The sequence below is a fragment of the Capsicum annuum genome, chromosome 3 (genome assembly GCF_002878395.1).
Source record: "Capsicum annuum cultivar UCD-10X-F1 chromosome 3, UCD10Xv1.1, whole genome shotgun sequence".
NCBI lineage: Eukaryota > Viridiplantae > Streptophyta > Magnoliopsida > Solanales > Solanaceae > Capsicum > Capsicum annuum.
The window spans coordinates 235254152-235277916 of NC_061113.1; the positions used below are offsets into that span (position 1 = coordinate 235254152).

At 31.3% G+C, this 23765-nt stretch overlaps 1 protein-coding gene and 1 long non-coding RNA gene across 2 annotated transcripts; both read right to left on the reverse strand.

The window, feature by feature from the left end:
- Positions 1-12496: 12496 nt before the first annotated feature.
- Positions 12497-13009, reverse strand: LOC124896842. Its single transcript, XM_047408691.1, has one exon. It carries the CDS (start codon positions 13007-13009, stop codon positions 12497-12499), a length of 513 nt encoding a protein of 170 aa, XP_047264647.1.
- A 9517-nt stretch (positions 13010-22526) lies between these two features.
- On the reverse strand, positions 22527-23447 carry LOC107866073. Its single transcript, XR_001672764.1, has 3 exons — positions 23124-23447; positions 22966-23051; positions 22527-22885 (listed from the first exon to the last, which is right to left on the reverse strand). It is a non-coding gene; the product is annotated as an uncharacterized LOC107866073 (long non-coding RNA).
- Between the last annotated feature and the right edge of the window lie 318 nt (positions 23448-23765).

Consider the following 23765-nt stretch of genomic DNA (forward strand, 5'->3'; position numbering starts at 1 on the left):
ATATCATATTAAAAAAGAAAATGGTTGTATTATAAGAGGGAAATTATAAAGAAACCCCCTTATGTTATTTTTGAGGTCCTAAACTTTTGCTACGCACAAAGATCGAAAAAGAATCAGATCATAATAATCTATTATATATAATTTTATTATGTATTTTTTATAATGTTATTTTTACATCTCAAACTATTTTCTGATCATATAATAGCAACTTAATCAATTATGCTGAGACTTAAAAGAGTCAATTGTGTACAGTTCCATTATGTATTTCTAGAGGTGGTTATTTTCACATCTCCAACTTCGAATCGTCTAATAATAACTTTACCGATTTCGTACTTCCTCCGTTTAAAAAAGAATAATTTATTTTGATTTGAAATAAAATTTAAGAAAATAAAAAAAAACTTTTAAATTTGTGATCTTAAATTAAAGTTATATCAAATATACTAAAATATTCTTTAATTTTATGGCTCTAAACATGTCATATAAAAAGTTAAAATTAAAGTATTATTAAAAAAGAAAAAGGATCATTCGTTTTTAAACGGGGAGTAAATGTTTTCTTTTGAGTAGAGTGAGTCAAAAAATGGAGAGGAAAAAGTGTATGCTTTAATAGCCTGTTGTACCTAGGCCTAGGGTTAACTTTTTACAGAACCAGAGGAAGACTTGTGAATCCAAATTCCAAATATCTACTTCTTCACTGCTTTTTCAGCATAAAGATAAGGAAATGGGGACAAAGGGTCCAAGAAGGGGTCACTATTTTTGCCTGTGTCTGTTTGTATAAAGCTGCACTTTCTTTTACTACAAAAATAGGAATTTGACAAAATTCAAGATTTTCTTTCTTAACTAGTCTTCATCTCTTTTCAAGATTTGTTTATATTGTACTAACCTTTCTTTAGGAAATTTACATGATCAATAATTATTCATTCCATTCATTTTTTTTTTTTTACCATAACATTACAGATTATACTCCTGTGTTTAATCATAATATCTATGAGTATTAGCATTTCAAAAAGCTTTGAACAATAATTTAGGAAATAGTAAATAGTTAATGTTAAAAGTAAAGTAAAAAAAATATTTTTTTCCTTGATATTCTTATGATATACTGGGGTGGATTAAAGGTAAGGTTAGTAAAGTTTTTGCTTTGAGGCCTCAAAAATTATAATAGTAAAATTTATGATTTTCAACTTCACTTGAAATAATATTGACGATAGTGAAATATGTCAAAAAAACAATAATAAAGAAAAAAAAACTATCTAATGTTTATCAGAAATGTTTTAGAACTTTGGATTAAACAACTCAAACTCCTTATTAATAAATAAAGTTTTAACTACAATATTCAAATTAATGTATTATAAATAAATGTCTAACATTTTAAGAATCGATCGTTACTTTTATTAATAATCGTATTAATATGTGAAGTTAAATGTTATTTGTCTTTTTAAAATACCATATAAAAAATAATTAATATGCCAGAATCAATTAGAAAAGATAATTTTAAATTAAAGTATTTTATTAAAATTTGATTGAATGAATAAGAATGAAAATTTATTTTAATTTAGTGAACCGCATTAGTGTTTTAACGAGTTTGAAGTTTCGTGAGTGTCAACCCTCCCCCTCGCCACTAATATTAATGCAAACTTCCTCTACCTGACCAAAAAAAACAGTTTTGAAGTTTCGTGGTCACATAATTTGGCTTTTCAATTTAAGATCATTTTCTTTTGACAACTAATGTAAAATAATGTGTTCTGCAAAATGGCAAAATGGTCAGAGTATATTTATTTTATCATCTTCTCCTAAAATAACTAAATAGTACTGTTCATCATTTTGTTTAAATTGATTTAAAAAAAAAAACTTTGAGTGGGGTCCAAACGTCCAAGGGTACATTGATTAGAGAAGTTGAGGGGAATTAATTGTAATTTTATTTTTTTATGATTAAAGGTATGACTGATATCACCTTAAATGAGTAGTTAGGCATAGTAACCAAATATGTTATTGTATAATTAAAATTTAATAAATTAATAATGTATGTGTACTTAATAAATAAATATATATGTATATATATTTATAACGGAAACTTTTGAACTATTGAAAATGGATTAAAAATATTTTTCGTTTATTTTTTTGGCTTAAAAATACCCTTTTACTTGTTTTGGGGGCTAAAAATAACTCTGCCATTAATTTTTTAGCTTAAAAATATCCTTTCATTAATTTTTTGGCTAAAAAATACCCTTCTCTCAAACGGAATGTCACCAAATACACCACGTGAAAAAAAACACTTAATCGGTCTATGTCAGCATACACATGAAAAATCACTTTATTTAATCATTTTATCATCAATCCATTTTATTCTATTTAAAAATCCAACCCGACCCATATTCCAAAAACCTGAACCAAGAAGAAACAAATTGAAGAATTTGATTGCTTATTTTTCTTATGATGGGGAATAATCACGTCCTCAAATTGTTGACATGAAAGAATCAAATTTTAATTGGGTCAACCCTAAACAATTGGATCTTCGAATAATTGGTTTGGTGTTCAAGAGCTCGGGTTGCTACTGGATGTCCTATCTAAATTACTCTAATAAGAAACTTGATTGTAATGAGAGGAATGATAATTCGAAGAGGAAATTAAAATTTGGAGAGAGAAAATTTAGCGGCAATGTCGGACAATCACAAGTTGATGAGGTCAAGAATTTGCTCAAGTAAGTGTCGTAACTTTAAAAACGTTAATAATGAAATAAAATGTGGTGAAAGGGATGATTTGAGAAAAAAAATTGAAGAATTGATTTTTGTCTCTTGGTTCGAATTTTTTGAATATGGGTCGGGTTGTTTTTTAAACAGAATAAAATGTGTTGATGGTTAGATGGATTAAATAAAGTTATTTTCCACATGTATGCTGATATGGACTGGTTAACTATTTTTTTTATCCACGTGGCATGTCGTGTGGCATTCCGTTAGAGAGAAGGGTATTTTTTAGCCAAAAAATTAACGGACGGGTATTTTTGAGCCAAAAAATTAATGGAGGGGTATTTTTGAGCCAAAATAACAAATAGAAGGGTATTTTTAAACCAAAAAATAAATGGAGGAGATATTTTTTATCCATTTTTAATAATTTAAAGGTATTTTTGACTTTTTTCCGTATTTATAATGAAAATAATTTATCTTAACAAATATAATTTTCTACTTACGCTTAAATATTTTTAGCCTTTAAATATCTTGACGGAACAATCTCTTAATTGTTCACAACATGACAAAAGAGTCTAGAAATTATATTTAACCTCTTCATAATTTTCAGATTTGCTTTCTCTTATTTATAGAGTATTAATCTTTTAGCTAACTTAGTTTTACAACAAAAAAATATTTTGTTGCCTAGCAATTGAATGGCATTTATTTATTCTCATCTTTACTGTTTTTAACGTTTGAAGCTCCATTTTGTAGTTTGTACGTTTTAATTTGACTACCATCTGTAACGGCAATCATTTTGTAAAAGAAGTTACAAAATGTATTAACTTCCAATTAATTTTGCTTTTATTTAGAGGGTCCCCCACAACTTTCAAACAGGAAGAATCATCAGTATCACATCAATAATACTGCCGGCAGTGGCTACTGTAACACAATCATATCTTTACTTAGTGGATTTGTACTTGCCAGATTAATACGAAATTGAAGTTTTTTTTATAGATATTAGGGAAGAAAAGGATTAAATATACTCTTTAACTTTGCAAAAAGGTTCAAATATATACTTCGTTATAAGTTAGATCCAAATATATCTCTGATGTTAAATTTTGATAAACAAAATTTGAGTCGATTTATGGGTTGGTCCAAATTGATGGGTCGGGTTATGAGTTGTAACTGAGGGTATATTTGAACCTTTTCGCAAAGTTAAGGAGTATATTTGCTCCTAAACTTTAACAACTAGGGTATATTTGGACCAAACTTATAACGGAAGATATATTTAGACCTTTTCGCAAAGTTTAGGGGTATATTTACCCCTAAACTTTAACAACGAGGGCATATTTGAACCAAACTTGTAACGGATGATATATTTGAACTTTTTTCGCAAAGTTAAGGGGTATATTTGACCCTTTACCCTAGATATTATTTAATTTTTTAATTATATTTTTATTATAAATATATAATTTCATAAGTTGAGAAAAATTATGAAAAAGAAAAATCAATTCTTATATGATTTTCGAATGACCAAACCATAGTTGATAAAGCAAGATTTTGAAATATTCTAAAACGTGCATTATTGATCAATCGCATATCCCTCTGTCTTTTTATAAACAAATGCTTATGATTAAAAATTTTTAAATACTATTAATTTTAGGAAAAATACATCATTTCCACATTGTATTATACAAGAAAAGTCTAAATCACACCTAAATTATATAAATCACCTATTACACATCTTAACTATATAAAAGTGATATTATTACCTCTTCGCGACTCCCATTTTAAGGCTCGTGTGTTACACTTATTTTAGACGCGTCCAACATATTAAGTAACAAAAGTAAATGGCTAAAAACATTAAGGGGAAAGACATCGTTTCCACCCCAAACTATAGTCAAAAAGTCGAATCCACACCTAAACTATATAAGTGACCTATTACACACCTTAACTATAAAAAAATGATACTTTTTACTGACGTGATGCTAACGTGACATCGCGTGTAAAACACTACACCACATGCAAGTGGCGGTAGCCTGGCAGGGTGTAAATAGTTTCACTTTTTTATAATTTAGGTGTGTAATATGTCACTAGTATAGCTTAGGTGTGACTTCGATTTTTCGGGTATAGTTTGGAATGAAAATAATGCCTTTTTCCTTAATTTTGTAAAAATTTCACTTATCAATAATTGGCATAGTAATTAGTTTTTAATATAATCCTTTCACATGATAAAAATAATTTCTTCATATCAAGCTTGACTCTTTTTTCAAAAATTAAAATTCTAAATCTTTTTTATTATAAAATATAAATTTATCGATCAAATTTTACTTTCCTTGAATAAAGATGACTCCATCGTCAAAAGTGGAACACGTCTTGCCATGATTCTTTTTTTAATTCATGAAAATTAAATCTGTAACCGTTAATTAAGAATTAAGTATCCAAAAAAATCACCATTCATAAGTAAACATAGATGGTACTCCCTCCGTTTCGGAATAAGTGAATTACTAAGGTATTTATTGATGTTTCAAAATAAGTGAATTATTGAATTTTTTTTCAAATTTACCCTTATGTTTTGACAATCAATTAACTTTTTAAAAAGGTATTACAAAGTTAGTTTTTTCTTTTTTTTGAAGTAAAAATGAAAAGTTGAGCTAAATTTACGTCTTTAATATTTTTTTCTTAATTTGTGTGCTAAAATTTAACAATTCATTTATTATGAAACGGATGGAATAATATGTAGTACTCCCTCCGTTTCATAAAAATGAATTGTTAGAGTATTTTTGGTGTTTCAAAATAAGTAAATCATTGAAATTTTTTTTTCAAATTTACCCTTGAGGATTTGGCAATCAAGGTACCCATCAACAGAAAAAGAATAAAATAAATATGATTCTGTACTTTGAAACAAAGATAAAAATGAAAAATTATGTTAAATTTATGTCTTTGATTCTTTTTCTTAATTTATATATCAAAGTTTAACAATTTATTTATTACGAAATGGAGGAATTACCTCATAGTCAATAGGTGGAGATAGGTAGGAAGTTGACAAGCAAACAAACGAGCAGATAAGATTAGTTAGTTATTACTACTATAAGTAATAATAATAATACTCCACATGCTACAAGGTATAAGTCACTTCAAGATGAAATTGCAATTATTATTACGTTACCTTTAGCTTGCTAGCTGGGAATATAATATATATTATAGTTTATGATATAAAATATGAACTATATAATGTACTAACATTTAGGTAGGAAACTGAGTCCCTACACAGATCAATTAAATTTTCTGCCTCTTTTAGATCTCTTGTCTTAGACACACATCTTTAATTGATTAACTCACGTTCCTGCTGCCTCTGCATGGTCTGTTTTAATTTATTTATCTAATGTTGAATTGATGATATGAAGCTTATAATATGTAAAAAAGGACACTTGAGTTCTGCAATATTAAACGAAGAATATGTAACTTATGTCTATCTACCCTTTAATCATGAAGTATTAAATTAAAAAAAAGTTTGTCAAAATCAAAGAACGAGATATTTTTTAGAAATAAATTTCAGGAAAATAGACAAATAAATTAAATAGACTTAACCTGATATTATGCAAATATCTTACACTTTTCATGCACAGAATTTAAACTCAATTAGAGTTATTATATAGACAATTACCTATTGTTATTGGTTATCTTAGTAGGATGTTGTAAAAAAATGTATTGTAATTACATTGAAGTTAAACTTAATAATCTTGTATTAACCTCCATGTCCATAGACCATAGCAAAATGCATAAACAATCTGCATCAATAACTCGGGTTCGAACCTTGGCAGTTGTAGCAATGTTTTATTTTCTTTGTTTTTTAAACAGTTATTTGCTCAAGAAAAAATATGAACACCCTTAAATGGTCCGATAAGTTTGGACATTGATTACTTAACGATAAATATAGTGTTAAAAAAAATAATAAATTTATCTTTATTTGTTAAAATGAACTAGTAAAAAGAATATTTATTTTAGCATACTGGACTAGTCAAAGAGAATGGAGAGGGAGTGGTAATTAAGTTAGAATTTGAGTATAGATTTAGTAGAAACTTGACAAAAGAATGAGTATTTGAAGTTTGTTAATTGTTGGAAAAAAAAAAAGAGTTTGATGATAAATAGTTTTTGAAATTTGAAGTTGTTTTTAACTCATACGGAAGATTTTTTTTTTTTTTTATGAAATACGAATTTGGTCGTCGTTAATCATTTGATATAGTATTCAATACGTATATGTATATACGTTTATCTTTCACTTCATGCTTTTTTTTTCTGGAGTTTGATGTAAAGCTAAAGGCAGCATGAAAAACACTTATATTGTAATACGTAAGAGGAAGGACGACTAAGCAACTATGCTATTATTGGCACCGCAAACTAAAAACTATAACTGAAAATCCAATTTTAGGTGGTCGTTATGAGAAACTCACTCTTGGATTCTTCTACCAACTCATTTAACTCCACCCCCCTTTTTTTGAACAAATAATATTTTTATTTTTATTTTAAAAAATCTACTATGGTGAAAAGGGAGCTTAACAATAACTTCTTCTTTGATAATTAACTTAGATAAATTTACTGTAATATGCAAATAATTTTGGTTCCATTTTCGTTAATCTGTTCTTTTCACTTGAAATATGACATATCATCATTATGTACTATCTATTAGAGATGAGAATATCATTAGAAGGTATGAACTTACATTTCACCTTTATATTAATCTATATAAGGAAGTTCTCTATATAGAACTAACTAGAAAGAGACTAAATCATGAGAAGGGGGGATTAATCAATAATGATTAATTTAGGAGTAGTATCAATCAAGGAAATTAAAAGGGAGACAAGTTCAATAATTTGTATTGAAATTAGTGTCTTATTATATTATCATTTTAATGATAAACAGGCCAACTAATTCATCATGTGCTAAAGGAGAAAAAAAAATCTCAACAAATAATCAAACCCCACTTGGAAAAAGGAAAAATAAAGGAACCAAAATCCCTCAATCTAATTAAATGAATTATGTTCTTCTAACTATTTTTTTTTTTTCGTTTTATTCGTCGTAATTATGGATTAATAATATGAAATTTTCAATTGCTAGTTAATATAAGGTGGAGTTTTCAAGCCTACGCTAGTATCATCGAATATAAAGTTGATTCTTATGTCATAGATAAGATAGAATTGATAAATAATAAGTCCACTAACCCATACAAATTTCAAAATATATAAAGAATTTGACCTATTAATGGGAAATACTCCACTTAAGATTGATATGTGTTGTTAATAGATTTCAAGCTAGCCCAATGAAGGGTGGAGCTAAAGGCGCGAGGGGTTTATTTGAATCTAACGGATAATATATATATATATATATATATATATATAAAAGATTAAAATTATATATGGATATTGTATGTATAATTGATATGGAATCGTTGACTTCTTTTTTTATGCTTATTCCTTTATATTTTGAATACTCTTACTGAAAATTCTGACGATGTTACTAAGCATAATTAGGCCAAGTCTTGAGAATGCACTCTCTTTTATATGGTTGTTAGTTGTTACCTATTGTTTTATAATGTCATGTTAATTGCAGTGTGTTGTATTGTATCGTGTTGTATTATCTTAATAAATATAATATTTGAACAGACTATATTGTTTTTCGTCGTTACATAATCTCACACAACAATAATTTGAAGAATAAACCCTACAAAAAAAAAGTAACACACGAGGTAGAGCTACTATGAAAAGGAAGGATAACGAATAAAATATGATTTATATTTATTTTAATAAATAAAGGTAAAATAATATAAGGTAACGGCGATATCACACCAAATTCATTATTACATAAATTTAGACTTTACCTAGCCATGAAATTTAACGCTACATAAAAAGTAATAATTGAAACAACTATGATATTTAAACTAACAACACAAAACGATAAGTAACAACCATCCACCTAGGGGAGGCACCATCTTTGGACAACGGGGTTCATCTGAACTTTCTTCGGCAGAAAATTATACTATTTATGAAGGGTTAAAATTATTTTTTTATGTATCTATTATAGATGTTGAACCCCCTTCGACTAGTTCGTTTGTTCACTTCTCAACCACTTAGTGAAAATCCTGACTCCGCCACTGCGTGTTGATGCAGCAGGGTAAGGTTGTAGCCTCTGCTTCCAAGCAACTTAAGGTTCATGAGATTTCATTGGGCGAGGGGCACCTTTGTAAAAGCTCTTGATAGGACCAATTCTGAATTCCTCAGTAAACCCTAGCTATCGACAACTAAAAAGCCATAGTTTTTCGGCCACCATGGCCATTATAGTCGGTGGGAATATCCCACTGGACTACAGTAGCAAGCGTAGCATAGAGGATACAAGTAACGAGTATCAAAAAATGAATAATAGTTTAAAGTATGCAGATCTGTTGAATCCAAAAGTAGTGGATAATACTAGTATTAGGGTTCCTCCGAAATCCATAATAATGTTGTATGAGGAACCTAATATTACGTGGAAATCGTCCGAAGTTCAAAACCTAATCATGTAGGAAAAACATTAATATGCGACCATTGGTAAGTTTTCTTATGGAAAGCCACATATTTACATACTGAGAAAAATGATTCCTAATCAGTGTGGAATCAAAGGTCAATGTAATATAGGAGTTATGGATGAAAGACATGTATTAATAAGGCTTGAGATGTTAGAAGATTATGTTCAATTATGGTCAACAACAGCCTTTTACATTAATTCGAGGGATAGATATTGGCGAGTGAGGACTTTGAAGTGGGATCCATGGTTCGAGCCTGATGTTAAAACTTCAATTGCAGTAGCTTGGATTTTCATGCCAGATCTTCCTCCGATTTTTTTTTGCTAAATATGCAATATTTTCAATTGCAGCAGCAGTAGGGAGGCCACTCATAGTAGAACATGCACAACGGAAGCAATAATTCTATAGGATCAATATAACTTACATATAATCTAGATAACATAATCAAAATGAAAATCAGAAAACTTACCTCTTGAAGCTTTCACACAATTCGTTCTACACCTTGTTTGCCAGGTCTGCTGCCTTCTACTACTTCCTGATTAACCTTATTAACCAACCTTGTGTGGTCAAGTACTTTGGGATTGAATAAGAATAATTGAATTCAAAAAAATCAGTCTCTACTTATTCCCACTTTCAATTGAATGAGGAAGAGAAATAAGCAAACGTTTTGGCCCTTTATTGAAATCTTAAAGCCAAAAAATATTTTTAGCCTTAATACACCTTAAAGCCAAAATGTTTTTAGCTTTAACTTTGTCATAATGCCAAAATTAATTCTTAATTCTTTTATTCCTTATTTACAAAAGACCGGTAAATATTACCTCTTCTATAACTCCTTTTCTTTTCAAATTTGATTAGTTAATCAGGCATAGTAGGGACCGCAGATTTATTAACTGAGGCTTTCAATTATGATATTAATTTGGTAATGAATGAATTATCATAACATAATAAATTACAAATTATTCCACTAGAAATCTGTAATTGCACTCATCGGTTTAATTTCGAAATCTACCATTACATTTTTTTAACTCCCGATGTTAGAATTACCAAAACCAATTAATTAAATTAAATTCTTTAAAAAATTTAACTCATTGATTAATTTAATCCTTTATTTATAATGCTTAACTTATTCACATGACGGATATAAAATCCACCTGCAGGGTTTTCACGTGAAAACTTATAAGAAACCATAAATGTGTGCCTTCTATCTCAAGTCTGAGATATGGTTCTCTCAACTAATTAATATTTCACTAAGTGATTCGTCATCATCCAACCTATCAGGAATATGTTGACTCACAAAAGAGTAACCTTTTAATAGATTAAAACGACAAAACAAACCACATAGATCAAAATAATTATATTAATATTAAGAGTATAAGTACATGTCATGGTCTAGAGAAATCGTTTATTTATAGTCAAAACATAAACGAATATCTCTAATTGGTCCGTTCAATACATACGAAATGTACTAGCACAAGAAGTCAGAATAGTACCACTCTCATAATTAAAATCAAATTATATTTAATCTTGTACTGCAATCATCAAGATGTTTGTCCTACCTCATCTTTGATTGTGAACGCTAATTTATTACTTATAAGAACCGATAATTTTAATCTTCTGTGCATAAGTTAAAATACTCCATACACAAAATTGTCTACTATATAAGCAAAGGACACACATGTTAACACAATGATGTATTCAAATAAAGATTTTATTAATATAATACATAGTCTTTACATAGGATGAAAATATAATACTATAACACAAATTACATGGTTAATAGTACATCCTAACAATCCCCCACTTAGACTCATAATCATGAATGCACAATTTTAACACCCATTTCTTCCACATGCTTATCAAAAACCTTATGGGTTAAGCCTTTTGTAAATGGGTCCGCCAAATTATTCTTCGACTCAATCTACAAAATTCTCACATCACTCCTTTGAGTTATATCCCGAATCAAGTGGTATTTTTTCTCAATATGCTTACTTCTTTTATGGATTCATGGTTCTTTCGAGTTTGCAACTGCACCACTATTGTCACAATAAAGTGATAGTGGCATTTGAACCGAAGGAACAACTCCAAGCTCTTTTAGAAAGTTACCGAGCTAAACAGCCTCTTTAGCTGCCTTAGAGGCATCTACATATTCGGGTTCCATGGTGGAATCAAAAACACACGATTTCTTGATACTCCTTCAAATAATGGCTCCACCTCCTAAAGTAAACACATATCCTGAGGTAGACTTTCTAGATTTTTATCCGACTGAAAATCTGAATCAGTATACACAATAGGTACAAGATCCCCGGAGTGAAAAATAAACATGTAATACCTAGTCCTTTTAGGGTGCTTGATTATATGCTTAACCGCAGTCCAATGTTCTTGCCCAGGATTAGACTGAAATCTGTTAACCATGCCAACAACAAAACAGATATCTAGTCTAGTGCACAACATAGCATACATGAGGCTACCTACATCAGAAGCATAAGGGTCCGCCTTCATTCTCTCTATCTCATCAGTCATTTTGGGCGGCTGATCTTTTGATGGAGTAATTCTATGCCTAAAAGGAAGGAATCCCTTTTTGGAATTTTACATGCTAAATCTTGCAAGAATAGTATCAATATAAAGTGCTTGAGATAAGCCTAATATTTTTTATTTACGATCTCGCATAAGCTTAATCCCAAGAATATGAGCCACTTCTCCCAAATCTTTTATATCAAAATGTGAGGACAACCACTCTTTAATAGAATTCAACATGCTCACATTATTTTCTATGAGCAAAATATCATCTACATACAGAATAAAAAATGCTACTCTGTCTTCATCCCATTTTTTATAAAAGTATGACTCATTTTCACATTGATCAAAACCAAAAGTCTTAATCGAATTATCAAAACAAGTATTCCATGCTCTAGATGCTTATTTCAAACCATAAATAGATTTCTTAAGTTCACAAAACTTTTGTTCATTACCACTTTCCGTAAAACCTTCTGGTTGTGCCATATAAATGTACTCGTCAAGACCTCCATTTAGGAAGTCGTCTTGACATCCATTTTCCAAATCTCATAATCATAATGAGCAGCAATGGATAAGAGAATCCTAATGGATTTAAGCATAGCTACCGGCGAAAAAGTTTTCTCACAATTTCTTCTTTTTGAGTAAATCCTTTCGCAACAAGCCTAGCCTTAAAAGTTTACACTTTTCCATTCACACCTCTCTTTTTCTTATAGATCTATCTACATACAATGGGTTTGACTCCCGTAGGTGGTTCTACAAGTTCTCAGACTTGATTGGAATACATAGACTCCATTTCATATTTCATAGCAGCAATGCACATTTTAGCATCTTTATCATATAATGCTTCGGCGTAGTTAAGAGGTTCCGTATTAGGCTCCTTAGGGATTATATCATATGATTCTCTCAAGAGCGCAAATCGTAAAGGTTTTTTAATAATTCTCCCACTACGATGACTAGCCACTATAGGATATGCTACATTTGGAAATAAATTTTGAACACCCTCAATGTCCTCCTGTACTATGACAGGTTCCTCGACATTATGCTGAACGCTTTCCTCAACAATTGCAGGCTGCTCGACGTTATTCCCACTACTTTGAGGTAGTGTAATGTCAAGTATTTGCTCTTGTGCAACCTCTTGCTTATTGACATTTCTCCCACTACGTGGATGCAATGGTATGTCAATAATATTTTTTGGAATTTGTTCTTGAGTTTCATTATTCGTTATTCTATTGCTCAATTCCTGTAAAACAAGCTTACTTCTAGGAACGTGGTTCATTAAATAATCCTCTTCAAGAAATATGGCATTTGTCGAAACAATTATCTTTTGTTCCTTAGGACAATAAAATAAACCCCCTTTTGTTCCTTTTGGATATCCAATAAAAATGCACACTTCTGTCCTAGATTCCAACTTATCAGTTTTTTCTTTTAGCACATGTGCTGGACAACCCCAAACCCGAAGATGTCGTAGGCTAGGCGTGCACCCACTCCACAATTATAGGGTTAAAGGTACTGATTTTGAAGGAACCAAGTTCAGAATATAATTTGCAGTTTCTAATGCATAGCCCCAAAAAGAAAAAGGCAATTATGAATAACTTAACATTGATCTAACCATTTTCATAAGAGTTCTATTTTGGCGTTCTGCCACACCATTTTGTTGTGGTGTTCCCAGAGCATAATAATGAGATGTAATTCCTGATTCTGATAAGTATTTAATGAATTCTGCAGAAAGGTATTCACCACCATGATCAGATCATAATGTATGGATATGTTTGTTATGTCGCTTTTCCGTTTCCATCTTAAATTCTTTAAATTTTTCAAAGCATTTAGATTTACGGCGCAACAAATTAATGTATCCATATTTTGAGTAATCATCTATGAAAGTCACGAAATACTCAAAACCACTTCTTGCTTGTATATTCATTGGATCACACAAATTAGTAGGAATTAATTCTAACTTATTACCGACTCTATTTCCTTTGGAAGGAAAATGTCTCTTGGTCATTTTACCTTCTAAACAGAATTCACAAGTCGAAAGTGCCTCCACTTTTAATGAACTCAAAGGTCCATCAGAAACCAACCGTGAGATCCTATTTAAGTTAATATGACCTAGACGTAAGTTCCATAAGTATGTTTCGCTCAATTCTGAAATATGTTTTCTTTTATGTGATTGATCAATATTATTAAGTTCCATTGTTTGTAGCATATCATGGGAAACATCAAATACAAACAAATCATGTATTCTTGGAGCAAAAATAATAAAATGCTTATTAAACTTAATTATTGCACAATTATTAGCAAAATAAACATTGTAACCAGCATTCATTATTCTTGAAACTGAAAGCAAATTCCTTCTTATAGAAGGTATGTAAAGAACATTATTCAGTCTTAAAACTCTAGAACTACTAAACGAAATAGAAATATTTCCTATAGCTAAGGCTGGTGCTGGTTCCCCATTTTCTTGAAACACGTTTAGTTCATTTTCACTTAGGTGTCGTATTTCCTGAAACCCCTGCAAGAATGTCCAGATATGATTAGTGGCTCCCGAATCTATAGCCCAAAATTGGGTAGAAACAGCCGCTAAAAATATTTCAACAACATATGAAAAGGATGTACCTTATTTCTGCATCTTAGCTATGTAGTCGGGACACTATTTCTTATAATAACTAGGTTGCTTGCAATGATAGCATTTGCCCTTAGGCTTAGCCACACCACCATTAGAACTTGAAACCTTATGAGGCTTCTTTTTCTTTTTCTTTTCGTCTTTCGACTTAGAAGTCAAACACGAAGGTTTGTCAACCATCAACGCCGCAGGAGGAGCTTGTTGCTTATTGATAGATTCTGCCGCTTACAACTCATCAATAGTTTCATAAGAGATAATTCCATCTTATTCATGTTATAATTCAAGCAAAAGTGTTGAAAACTGTCTGGCAGAGTCTGTAGAACCATCTCAACCTGAGACTCCTTATCAATAATTGCCCCAAGAATTTCCAGCTCGTTCAATAGACTCATTATTTTAAGAACATGTTCTCTTACCGAAGTTCCTTCAACCTTTTTTGTGGTCAAAAGAGATTTTATGGCCGTCTACTTTGCAGCACAATTTTGCTCACCAAACATCTCTTTGAGAGATTCAAGCATATCATAAGCAGTAGTCATGGACTAATGTTGTTGCTGCAACACATTTTCCATAAAGGCTAGAATGTAGCATCTTGCCATCTCGTCATCCTTGACCCACTTATCGTAGGCTTTAATCTTATCATCAGGGGTTCATCCAAATTAACAGGACTTTCCTCAAGCAGTATAAATTTAAAGCCCTCAACAGTAAGAACAATATCCAAATTACGTTTTCAGTCCACATAGTTAGGGCCTTCTAATTTATTTTGATTCAGGATAGAAGTTAAGGGATTGAATGAAGACATGGTTAATCTGTTATATAATCAAATTAAAATAGATCATTAGACATGCTGCAGAATAATAAAATTCTTCAAAAACACATCACACATATAACCATGCACATAAATAGTTAGAATCGTTAGGAAAACTTAACCATTTAAGAAAATATACATGTAATGTCAGATATTTTATCTCTTAAATGAAATAGAACCAACTTAGTTGGAGAGTCAACTTTTGATTTAAGTTAGATAAATATCACATTTCATAAGTATCTGTACCATTGAACCAACATGTAACTTAGTTGGAAAGTTAATACAAGTCATCAAAAATAAGAGACTACAAAACAGTATTACAATATACAAGTTTATCCGATGGGAAAGATGACCGATGTCAACATGTAAAATAATATTATGTACTGTTATTAACCATTAAAAATTATAATAAATAATCCCTATCACCACTGATTTGTAAAAAATCATTTTTTTCAGAATTTTTAATTTTTCCGAAAACATAAAAACGGCTAAAAACTCATCAAAACGACCCCGAATGGCCAAAAAATGACCTGGAACATAATTTTTTGTGAGTATTGTTCAGTGGGTCATTTCCAATAAACGTACCAAATTTCAGGTCATTCGGAGTTCGTCAAAAACTGAAAAACTCCAAAACCAACCAAATCGACAATTATTGGTCGAGTTGTTGCTAGGGACAGCAGGGCTGCTTGCACTGCTTGACCTTACTGCTACTGTTCATACAATGAGAAACAACTATACTTGATCATAGTCGAGACTCATCATCGTTTTTCCCTTAATCTACAAAACTAATTTTCACAAAATTATGTAAAATTCGTTTTATGCTTTCTTGATTATAAACTTAAATTCTGTTGGAATCAATAACTTCATCGAAAACATGAGAAATAGCCAGCAACAACATGATATCAAAAACATGAAAATCATCCAGCAACAACATGATTCCAAAAAACATGAAAAGCAGCCAACAACAACATGATTTATACAATTATTATCCGAAGTATGTACAACAAATTATGTAATTTCTTTTACATTATCTAGCATATGTAAGAAGACTACTAATACCAATTGTTAGAACATGCACAGCGAAAGCAATAATTCTACAGGATCAATATAACTTACATATAATCTAGATAACATAATCAAAATGAAAATCAGAAAACTTATCTCTTAAAGCTTTCACACAGTTCGTTCTACACCTTGTTTGCCAGGTCTGTTGCCTTCTACTACTTCCTGATTAGCCTTATTAATCAATCTTGTGTGGGTAAGTACTTTGGGATTGGAAAAGAATAATTGAATTCAGAAAAATTAGCCTCTACTTATTCCCACTTTCAATTGAATGAGGAAGAGAAAGAGGCAAACATTTTGGCCCTTTATTGAAACCTTAAAGCAAAAAAATATTTTCAGCCTTAATACACCTTAATGCCAAAACGTTTTTAGCTTTAAATTTTTCATAATACCAAAATTAATTCTTAATTATTTTATTCCTTATTTACAAAAGACCGGTAAATATTACCTCTTCTATAACTCTTTTTCTTTTTTAAATTTGATTAGTTAATCAGGCATAGTAGGGACCGCAAATTTATTAGCTGAGAATTTCAATTATGATATTAATTCGATAATGAATAAATTATCATATCATAATAAATTATAAATTATTCCACTAGAAATCTGTAATTGCACTCCTCGATTTAATTTTGAAATCTACAATTACATATTATTTAACTCCCCATGTTAGAATTACCTAGACCAATTAATTAAATTAAATTTTCTAAAAAATTTAACTCAATAATTAATTTAATTCTTTATTTATAATGCTTAACTTATTTCACATGACAGATATAAAATCCACCTGCAGGGTTTTCACGTGAAAACTTATAAGCAACCATAAAGGTGTGTCTTTTATCTCAAGTTCAAGACATGGTTCTCTCAACTAATTAATATTTCACTAAGTGATTCGTCATCATCTAACCTATCAGGAATATGTTGACTCACAAAAGAGTCTCACCTTTTAATAGATTAAAACGATAAAACAAACCACATAGATCATAATAATTATATCAAGATTATAAGCACATGTCATGATCTAGAGAAATCGTTTATTAATATTCAAAACATAAATGAATATCCCTAATTGGTCCGTTCAATACATACGAAATGTACTAACACAAGAAGTCAGAATATTACCACTCCCATAATTAAGATCAAATTATATTTAATCTTGTGTTGCAATCATCAAGATGTTGTCCTACCTCATCTTTGATTGTGAACGCTAATTTATTACTTATAAGAACCGACAATTTTAATCTTCTGTGCATAAGTTAAAATACTCCATACACAAAACTGTCTACTATATAAGCAAAGGACACACATGTTAACACAATGATATATTCAAGTAAAGATTTTATTAATATAATAAATAGTCTTTACATGGGATGAAAATATAATACTATAACACAAATTACATGGTTAATAGTATATCCTAACAGCTAGAACACTCATCTAGAATTATATGAAAAATGAATGAAGAGAGCAAAGGTACAGAAGGAAAACCAATGAATAAGGAACCGGTTGAACAAAGGAAACAATAGCCTCAGCATCAGGGTAACATAAGAAGAGAAAACACAAATAATCATCAGTGGCTCACAAGGAAGAATAGATATAGGAAGGACAGGTATGGTCGTATTCTAGGAAAAGTAAATGGGAAAAATGATGAGGACCTTTAAGTTTCCAATTCTTTTAATGTTTTAAAGGACAATGAAGATCAAGATGAAGGCAATAAAGTTGATTCAGAAACTGGAGACAAATAAAAACAAGGGGAAGTCCAAGCAGAAGGAGGGAAAATCAATACAAAAGACTAGGTTAACAAAAGCTTTGAAAAAAGTATAGAATTACATCAAGATATTCAGGAAGCTGATAAAGGAAAGGTAACAAATGATAAGAATGACAAGGAAGAAGAGAATCAACAAGGAGATGTTTAGCATGATGAGAATGATAAAAAAAATAGAACATCAGAAGAAAATTAACATAGAAGAGTTGAAGAAGGATGAAGAAGAGAAGAAAATATAGTTGTTTGATGGAAGAAAAAATGAATTAATGGTGTTGGAAGGTATTTCTCCTTTAGCTATTCAATCAGATAAGTTAATAGAGAGTTGCAATGAAAAGAAAGAAGACATGGATGGAAATAACTTGGAAGACAATATCAATCAAGTATCTAAAGCTACAGATTTGTCACCAAAGCAAATAGAGTTTCTAAAAAACAAGTAAGGAAAATCAAAAAAGAAGAATAAGGGTAGTAGTGCAACCTCAGTCATAATTCATACAAGGAGTCATACTTCTAAGATTAAACCATGAATGCATTAATATGGAATATAAGGTCTGTTAATACATAGTAGGCCTTGACTAGATTAATCACAATGCAGAAAAAACATCATTTCTATTTTATAGATATTATGGAACCTTTTCAAGATAGGCAGTCTATAGAGGAATACAAGAGAAGATTGGGGATGAAACATGCAGTAGTAAATGTAACTGGTAAGATATGGACATTCATGGACGAAAATTTGTAATTTAGTATAGTTAAAGATGAGGAGCAACAATTATCTCTGAAGTACAAAGTCAAAATACTGATGTTTCTTTGATAGTTACATTAGTATATTCCAAATGTAGTTTAGAAGAAAGGCAAGAATTATGGGACTCATTATTAGACATAGTAGATGCATATCAACAACCATGGATAATTGGGGTAATTTCAATGTCATAAGAAATGAAGAAGAAAAATTGGAGGGGTTACCAGTTACATTCAATGAAACACAGGATTTTAACGAGTGTATAAATTTGTGTAATCTGGGCGAACCTCAATTTAAAGGAAACAGATATACTAGGTGGAATGGGAGAACTGATGAAGATTACATATTTAAAAGGTTGGATAGGGTGTTGTACTATGATAGGTTACACAATTTATTTCAGACTATGGATGTGGAGAATTTACCTAGAAGTGGATCAAATCATTCTCCTATGCTAATTCATTTCAGAATAGAAAGAGAGCAGATAATCAGATCATTTAGATTTTTGAATTGGTGGCTGAAGGAAGAATCATTCTTAGAAGTGATCAAACAGAATTAGACAATAGAGATAGAAGGGAATCCTTTCATTGTATTTCAGCAGAAGCTGGAGAAAACTAAAGCAACCTTGACAAGGTGGAATAAAGAAACTTTTTGTAATATATTCCAAGAAATAGCAACACTAAAAGATATTATCAAAGTTAGAAAGAAGTAATTTGAGGAGAATCCTAGTGGAATAAGCAGGGAAAATTTGAGTGAAACTCAAGCTTAGTTAAATTTGCAATTAAAGGGGGAAGAAGAGTTCTGAAGGCAGAAACAGGGTATGAATGATTTAAAGATGGAGAAAGAAACACAAAACTCTTCCATACAACTGTTAAAGGAAGAAGGAGTAGATTAAGAATAAGAAAAATATAGAATGGAGAAGGTGAGTGGATGGAAAAAAAGTAAGAGATAGCTGATTCAGCTATTAATTTCTTTCATAACCAGTTTACTAAACATGAAGATGCAGAGGATTTTTCCATGCTAGATGAAGTACCAATCCTAGTAACTGAGCAACAGAATAAGAAGATCTTAAGGATTCCTACTGAAGATGAAGTAAATAATGCAGTAATGGGCTTGAACATGAACAGTGTAGGGGGACCTGATGGAATCACTGGAGCCTTTTATCAGGATGCATAGGAAATTACAAACCAGGACATACACAAAATGGTAATAGCTTTCTTTTGTGGATACCAACTTTCTAGATTCATTACTCATACCAATTTGGTATTATTACCAAAAAAGTTAGTAGTGAATACTTTTTCAGATGGGAGGCCTCTATCACTTAGTAATTTTATAAATAAAATCTTCTCAAGAATTATTCATGAGAGGATTAAAGGCTTATTACCTCAGTTGATATCACCAGAACAAACAGGTTTTATTCAGGGAAGAAGCATAGCTGAGAATGTATTGGTGGTGCAGGAAATAGTTTCAGAAATAAGAAAAAGGGGTAAACCTCCTAATATGGTCATGAAATTATATATGATGAAGGCATATGACAGGGTGGAATGGTTTTTTCTTACCAAGGTGCTGAGGAAAATGGGTTTCTCAGAAGTTCTTATAGACATGGTGTACAGATTGTTAGAGAACAATTGGTATTCAATTCTTTTGAATGGGCAGCTAAAAGAATTTATTAAATCATCAAGTGAATTGAAGCAGGGTGATCATTTATCACCTACTTTGTTCATTATTGCAGCTGAAGTTCTGTCTAGGAATTTGAAGAAACTGATGCAGGAAAAGGATTTTAAGTTGTTTGGTATGCCAAGAGGAAGTCCTAAATTGAATCACTTATCTTTTGCAGATGATATGATTATATTATGCAAAGGTGAAGTGAGAACATTGCAGTTGGTGTCTAATACTTTGGACAAATATGAAGTAGTATCTGGACAGAAGATTAACAAAGAAAAAAGTGCAATCTATCTGCACAAGGGGGTTTCTAATGGAGTGAGAATGTTAGCAGAAGTTGGTACAGGCATCTTGATCAAAGATTTTCCTTTCACATACCTTGGTTGTCCTATTTTCTATATGAGGAAGGAAAAAGAGTATTACCAACAGTTGATGAATAAGATAGCAAATAAGGTACAAAATTGGAAAGAAAAACTTCTCTCATATGGAGGTAGAGCAGTGTTGATTAAGCATGCATTGCAGAGTGTTCCTATTCACTATTTATCAGTGATGAATCTACCTCTGAATGTCCTGAATTCTATGCAAAAGGTTCTAGCTTAATTTTTTTGGAATACCAAAATTGGGGAAAATGGTAGGCATTGGGTGAAGTGGCAAGATGTGTGTCTACCACAAGAGGAAGGAAGGTTGGGATTTAGAAGATTATCTGATATTTCTATGGCATTGTTCCATAAACTATGGTGGACCTTTAGGATAACAAAATCTATTTGGAGAGATTTCATATTTAGTAAATATTGTAGAAATAAGCATCCAACAATGATTGTATGGAAAACTGGCCCAAGGGGATCACAAGTGTAGAAAAGGATGGTAATTTCTAAAGAGTTGGTGGAGCCTCTGATAGTGTGGAAACTGAGGAAAGAAAATACTGATTTATGGTTAGATAATTGGACTGGACAAGGTGATTTATTCTCCTTAATAGAAGGCAACTGGGAGGAGAATATGCAATATCAACGAGTCAACAATATTGCAAGAAAGGGTAGATAGGATGAACATTTGATCACAAACATGTTCACACCAGAAATGGCTGAGCATATTCTTACTAAAGTTTAACCACCTACAGGAGAAGGTCAGACATTCCAGTATGAAGCATGGATTCAAAGGAAGAATTCACAGTTAAGAATGCTTGGTAGTATATCAGGAACAAGGGCCACCTAAGTAACATTTATAAGTATATTTGGATTAAAGGGTTACTTTTTAAAATATGCTTCTTTATGTGGAGGTTATGGAAAAGCAGAATACCATTTGATGATAATGCTAGAAAATGGGGAATGTAGGGTCCATCTAAATGTTGGTGCTATGAGGAACCTACAGTGGTTAGTGGAGACACTTGCACATGTCTTCAGAAGGTCACATTATGCTAACAGGACTTGGTCCTACTTTTCTTCTTTTACAGGTATATATATTCAAAACTTGACACTAAGGGGTATTATTCTCAAGTGTTGGAAGGTTGAGGTGAAGATGAGAGACCAACCATATTTCCATGCTCTACCCAGCATCAGTCTATGGGAACTTTGGAGGAGAAGAAATAGAAAGAAGCATGATAACAAGAACACCACAAGATTGAGACTCATTTATAACATAACAAGAAATTTGAGGCTATTATTGATGTTAAAAAAACTTACAAGAGTTTTCTCTGTTGAATAGACTCAAATTTTACAGGAGTTGGCTAAGACTAAAAGCAAGATCAAGGTGACTAAGGTGATGTGGGAGATGCCAGAAGATGGATAGGTGAAATATAATACGGATGGTGCAGTCAGAGGTGAAGAGGGTGGAAGTTCATATGCTTTTTGTCTGAGGGATAGGAATGGGATTATTCTATATGCTAAAGCAGAACCACAACAATAGGCAAACAGTATGCAGGCAGAGGCAAATGCTATTCTACATGCAACTAAGCATTGTAATCAGACACACTTTGATAAGGTAATCATTCAGATGGACTCTCTTGTTATGCAGAAGATAATATCAGGAAATTGAAAGTGTCCATGGAACATTGCAAATATAGTCAAGGAGATACAACAATACATGCAAGATAAGCAAGTCAAATATCAACATATTTACAAGGAAGGAAATTAGTTAGCTGATCATCTTGCTAATCTATCCATAGATTCAGGAGTAGTCACTATTATCAATTTTCAACAATATCACAAGAGAGGAAAAGCTATCCTTAATAGTGATAAATGACAGTGCCCTTACCTGAGAATCATATCACTAAAGGGATAGAGGGAAAAGGGGGGTTTAGGCTTCTTAGTGTACATGTTACATATGTACAAGACATAAAAACAACAAAAACAAAGCATGATATAACTAGCCTAGTCTACTTCAGCTAACACAATAGATTCTCAGCTTTATGGGAGGATCTATGGGTCGAGTTGAGCTTCTTAAACCTAAGTGTGAAGCAGCTACCAGAATCTTCGTGGGTCCAAGCATCCCTTATCTTCATCCCTTCTAGATCTGAGCATCAGAAGCAGGAAACACTAAGGCAAGCATAGGAATAAGAAAAAATTCTCAAAGGCAAGTGATAAACATCATACCTGGAGGTAGCAGCTTAGCACAGTTAACTAGATCACTCAGAGCTGATAAAAAAGCCTTTCAAAGTCCCATACATCGGAGAAATCAACTACAAAAGAGGAAGCATCAATATTCAAGCAACAGGAAGCTGGTACAATAAAATAAAGGAGGAAATTCTTACTTTTGGAATCTGAATCAACAGGAGAATCATCGACAAAAAGCGGTACCAGATTGATTGTCCAAAGTAACAATCGAAGGAATCCACAGTTGAAGAAGGGAAGAAACATGTTGAAAAGAGGCGTGAATGAGATAGGGATTAGGAAACTTGTCTATTTTGGAAACTCTACTGATTATATTTGTTGTAAATGGATCCGGGTTGTGCCGAGTCAAATAAATAGGCTTAGAATGTTCACTTGTATAATGGATTGGTCCATTATAGTTTGATGATTATTCCTTATTAATAAAATACCAAATTAAACTCAAAAAAAAAAAAAATTACTCCGCCACTGCATCCAACCCCCTACCCAAAAAGCAAGAGGAAAGTATAAAAGGAGAAGAAAACAAATGAGTAGAAAATGATAGATCAAAGTTTTCTTTATCGAAGCACATGGCTTTGCATAGTAGCCCATAATTTAACACAGTAACACAATCGTTCTCTCCTCTATTGATGCAATTATACAAATGAATTTTATTTTCCATTTTGCAAATAATTAATAAGGTTTCATTTATTAATCGACCTTATTTTTGTAGTGCTATTAGTTGTTGACACAAATGAGGAAGCAACGAATTCATTATATGAAAGCATTAGGTGTAAAGTACATCA

What these genes read in the sequence shown, in the direction of transcription:
- LOC124896842 (XM_047408691.1), bottom strand. Translation starts at nt 13,009, where the DNA reads ATGAACCACGTTCCTAGAAGTAAGCTTGTTTTACAGGAATTGAGCAAT.